Here is a 5,288-nt window from a genome sequence, read left to right on the forward strand (position 1 = left end):
ATGTGAAGATCCGTTAGGTGAAGATATCACGGGTTTGAAACTTTAGAAACTAGGAGAGGCATTAGCATCCATAGTGATAAACGTAACACATATTTGGGGCACCTGCAAATTTCTCTTTCAAAACTTGTAATTTAAAATTTATGATTCAAAATTTAATTCAAAAATTGTATACTCATCACTCGTCTGCTTGATATTGTATTGATATTGTAAGGAGAAATTCTGTCTTGTTCATTCATAGTAGTTTAGGGCTTATTCGATTAAAGTGCCTATGACACCAACGGTGTTTTAACTTAAATAAAAACTAAAAGTCTTAAAAAGCAATAAGAAAAAAATTTCATCCACAAAGAATAAAAATTGAAGATTTTATAGCTCTCTGAATTTGACAATTTTCTTAGTAAAAAGTGGTATTCAAATCGCGCGGCTAAAACAGGCCTCGTGACGTCATCTTGTGTACCACAGCTTTCTAGAATTCAAAGCATCATGGTGGAAAACACAACATAGAGTAAGAGAACGAAGCTAAAAGGAGGAAGATATGGTCTTGCTGGAGCTCCAAATAAACCAAGTTGTAAAAATAGTTCTTACACTCTTGGTGTTACAATGCACCAAGTTTCCAATTGATTCAAATGTTTGTGAAAGGTGGAAAAAGTTTGTTCAAAGGCACCGACGTGACTTTCGTCCTGCAAGCAAGGACACTTCGCTATGCTCAGCACATTTTGAAGACGGTTGCTACCATAGAACGGTAGAGATAGAGGGTTTTAAGATGGCGAGCGTCTTAAAGAAAGAGGCTGTACCGATAAGAGACACTGTGGCACCAACCTGAAACGATACAAGCTGGAGTGTTCGCAGCTTCAAAAGTCACGGTGCTCGTTTCATCGCACTTTCTTTCCATGTATTAAGACGGAAAAATCCTTAAATTGAATTTTCATGTCCTTGCAATTCCCGTATGAAATGATACCAGCATTTGACTGAGTCAGCCTGTTTAAGACGATATAGTTACAATAACATTTATATTTTTATTTGACCGCTAGAAACTGGCTTCCTGTGTTTAATGGCGTTAGAAATAATCATGGCTGGGTAGGGTACAGCGAACGAGGATCATTTCTTAATACTTAAGAACATAAAAAGTTCTGAGCTCTTAAAGTACACGAAAGCTGGTTACTATCTTCGTTTTTTCCAACGACCAGGCGGTTCGCTAAGAAGTCTGAAAACAACGGAAAGCTTATTTTTCCGAAACCCCCATTTTGCATGAATTTTGAACTCTATTTTGTAATTTAAGTCGTCTTAAGAACATCAAAGGAAACATTAGTTAGCAGTACTGCGCTTTAGTTTCACTCGCGCCATGTTGATCATAATCAGGAACACGCTTCAATAAGCAATATTAACCGTGTGATCATAGTCATTAAAAAAAATGTTCGGATATTTTCCTAAGAGTATGATCATTTTGTGATATATGTCAGTAGCAGATCCAGGGGGAGGGTCCGGGGGGTCCGGACCCCCCCCTAACAGACCTGATGCTTACAACTTTGAAATTGAAATTCTTACATCGATAGGATCGTATATCACTTTTTAACTAGCTGATCTTTTTAATGAATCCAAGCAAACGGTAAGCCACCAGGAATTATAACATACAACCGCGACTGGTGGGAGGGGGTGTGGGGGAGAAGTAATTTGCCTCGAAAGAGTCCAACAGTCCTTTCTGAACCAGAGTTTGGACCTTCCCAATTAAAAATTTTTGGATCCGCCCCTGTATGTCTCGGTGTCCCCGCCACATTTAATAAGCAACATACACAGCCCATGTAATTATCATCATGATTGTTAGGTCGCTAGCGGAGATCCAGCTTTAATAAAATAATGAAAGGTACAATCACTTCCTGCCAAAAATGAAAATAATAGTATTGCATTTCAAGTTCTCTTCAGTATTCAAAATTGTTATGGTTTACATATCATGTGGATGTTCATGAAGCTGGCTCAAAATCGAAGCCGGTACGAGTCACTAACTGCTAGAGTAATCCCTACTAAGGAGGGAGTTCTGAACAGCATAGAGTGCAGGAAAAAGAACTTTCAAAGTACATAATGTCTCTAATTACGAACTGTCAGAGGCGAAAAGTGATATGCATAGAAATAGGAATTTGATACAAAGGTTTCAATTTACATGAAACATTCAACTGATAGGCAAGGGAAAAAGACTTAATCGGCAAACGGAAGCCTGTCAAAAGTTATTTTGAAAGCTATATTTACTTTTCTCCTTCCATAATCGATTGAATAGTTTTCATATTTTTGATTGATGATTCCAATTTTTCAGCAATTTTTAGCTCGATCAATGGAAAGACTAAAAGTATTATGTCGGATATTTTATATGCTAATAGGCGCCTGTTGTGAGCTTTACATTTTGCGGCATGGTTTGTTATTGGAGATCACTTTCGAGTCATTTTGTGATGACCCAATATAAGGAAACTAATCCAGAGATGATCTTGTATTTAGCAAACAAAATACAAGAATGAAATGCGAATGAAGACGACTTAAATGGGATTTCCGCAGTTTACAGCCTAAAAAGTTGATATTATCAAAGGAATCGCACCAAATAAAAAACACTCAATCAAACTTATTATTTACTTTTTTCTATTTCATTTTAAGATGAGAGCATTGCGATTGACTCACTTTCTGCGCAATGAATTAAGAATGATGTCGGCATTTTTTTATGTGTCTTTTTTCGGTGGTTAACCACACCGTCCATTAAAATGTTTTGTTAAAAAACATTGGCACAGATGACCAAAGATTTCATAAATATTTACAAGGGCATGTCAGTTAAATTGGTCTTTTTGGTTTAGCTTGTACAATGCACCACCTTAGAAAGAAGCATATTATAGAAGCGTATCTAAATCTTTTTTAGATTGTGTTTGAGGAGAGCAGTAAAAAATACAACTGTTGTGCGTTCGTTTACGTGGGTTTTGCGATCCTTTCAATCAAAGATTATAATTAACATTATTGTTTTAAGCTATGCCTGTAGTTAAATATTCTAGTGTTCATTTCCTCTTGCCATGTTGGCTGTTTTTATACTTTCTACTTGCAAATTATTCAGTATTCATCGACTTAGCTCCTGAGAGACTCGATAAGGGAAATGATTCAACTTTGAATGACTTTTTTCTTGAATAATTCACGCAAATTTCTCAATTTTGTCCAAATATTAATGCAAATGATGTCATATTCATCAAGACAACGTCAGGGCCAACCATTGTTGTAACTGGACCCTCGCCCATTCGTATACTTACCAAGTAACTAATGTACATGGTTACAATAAGGACAGTCAAGAAGGATTTATCCTGTTTCACCGGACATAGGAGAGATTTCATCGGTAATGCTGTTTTTCGGTGTTGCATGATCAAATCAGATATTCAAGTTTATCTTTCAGGAAAGGTGTCGCAAGTTTCAAAATACTAGCGTAGCTTTAAAACGATTTGCCTTTCATGTGACCACACAGGCATATTGTTCATCAAATCAAGAATTCTACATAAAAGCTTGAGCAGTCGCCATCGTTGATAATAATGACCGTGACTGATGAACAAGGACATTTTCATGCAACAGCATCAGTGGCGATTTTGGCAGGAGTGTGTAGTGCATTGTTAGGGTTAGTTTCATTCGCAACAAACAGTGTTCTTCTTTGGACTCTTTTCAAAGATCCGTTTAATTATTTCCGAGCGCGCCCCACGACTTTTTTCGTTGCAAGCCTTTCGTTAAGTGATTTTCTTGGGGGAGCTTTCGTGCAACCTTTGTACGCAACATACATGCTGTGCCTTCCATGTGGAGGTAAGATATCGAACTTATTCAAGATTTGTATGATTTCTTCTCATATTAGCACCAAAATATCAATTTTTACGGTCGTCGCGTTATCAGTGGATAGATTCCTGGCCGTTAAGCTTATTTGGAGGTATAGATCGCTTATGACAGTCAGAAGAGTCGTTATATGTAATATTTTAATATGGCTTTTTTGCGGACTATTTGAAGCATCGCACTCGACAAGTATATCAGAAGAAATACTTCACTCGGTGGATCTTCATCTTCAAACAACAGCTCCACTGGCTATACTTTGCGTTGTCTACACAGCGACTTACATTGAATTTCGTCGACATTCAAGAAACGTTACGATCTTGCATCAGGACAGTGGTGTGAGAAGGCGCTCTTTTGTTCAGAACATCCGATTGGAGAAAAGGATTGTTTTGACCATTATCGTGATCATAATCGTGCTCTTTATATCACTTATGCCTTACCTAATTGTTACTAACTTGGTAGAGCAGTGTCGCGAGGAAGAAAGCGATGTGTGTAGTAGAGCAGCCTTTAAAGTAACAAGAGCTCTGTCAATATCGATGTTGTGTGTCAGCTGCGCTGTAAATCCGTTTGTATATGCGTGGAGAATACCGCAGTACCGAGAGGCGCTGAAAGCTGTTTGGCGTGCAACTTTCAGCCGATGTAGGCGACAGAACCAAACTACACGTAGAAGTGCTCTGGCGTCTGGAAGTGTAATTGAACAGAACGCTCCCGAAGAATGAGCGACTGAAATCGCCAAAACTTGGGCACGATACTTTAATGCTCTACTTCGTGCGCAAACATGTCATTTTGCTGCTTATGGAGCATGTAAGACTAGACATCGAGATTCCTTTGAATCCTTCTCGATCTTTTTATTCAGGATTTTGTATTTTTTTTTCTCGAAGGGTTATCATTTTAAAAATTCTTAGGCTTGTGTGAAGAGCTTAAGACCTGGTTTTTAAAGCTGGAGTGTAAAATGTCTTAAAGACGAATTTCAGAGCTTAACAATGAAAAGAAAAAGACATTTACTTTTTAAGGATGACGCTAAATAAAGTTATGTAAATATGAATGGGATCGAATGTAGACAGCGGAAATGAAGCTTTGTTTTTCAGAATTTAACAAAACTGTGAATATTGAACACTGATTCCTGGTAGTCTTCCATTTTCGCAAGTTTGATAACTACATGTTTTAAATCTCAGAAATACAATCTAAATCATAGAAATACTCAGATCCTAATGAGATAAAAAAAACTCTTCTAACTTTTCTTTTTTAGTGACGTTACCCAACATTGCATGAAGGAAATTGTATTTAGCTGATAGATAACTCAGTGATCAACGTGAGACGATATGATCAAAAAGTTTTTATTAGTTGTCTTTCGTGTGCAAATGACGAAGTCTGGTGGATCTCTCACACAGCAAATACATCTATCGTAAAAGCACCAAGTACAAGTGACAGGTGCTCACTATATTTGCTTTCAAATGTGAAAA

At 37.3% G+C, this 5,288-nt stretch overlaps 1 protein-coding gene across 1 annotated transcript; it reads left to right on the top strand.

Moving 5' to 3' along the window:
* Positions 1 to 3,346: 3,346 nt before the first annotated feature.
* Positions 3,347 to 4,875, top strand: LOC148741923 (adrenocorticotropic hormone receptor-like). Its single transcript, XM_088747022.1, has one exon. The coding sequence runs from the start codon at positions 3,543 to 3,545 to the stop codon at positions 4,542 to 4,544; it is 1,002 nt and encodes a 333-aa protein (XP_088603148.1). The 5' UTR covers positions 3,347 to 3,542; the 3' UTR covers positions 4,545 to 4,875.
* The last annotated feature ends 413 nt before the right edge of the window (positions 4,876 to 5,288 follow it).

The sequence above is a fragment of the Stylophora pistillata genome, chromosome 1, assembly GCF_964205215.1.
Source record: "Stylophora pistillata chromosome 1, jaStyPist1.2, whole genome shotgun sequence".
In the NCBI taxonomy this organism is placed as follows: domain Eukaryota; kingdom Metazoa; phylum Cnidaria; class Anthozoa; order Scleractinia; family Pocilloporidae; genus Stylophora; species Stylophora pistillata.

Bases quoted from the DNA above. Each gene is read 5' to 3' on its own strand.
- LOC148741923 (XM_088747022.1), top strand. From the start codon at position 3,543: ATGACCGTGACTGATGAACAAGGACATTTTCATGCAACAGCATCAGTG.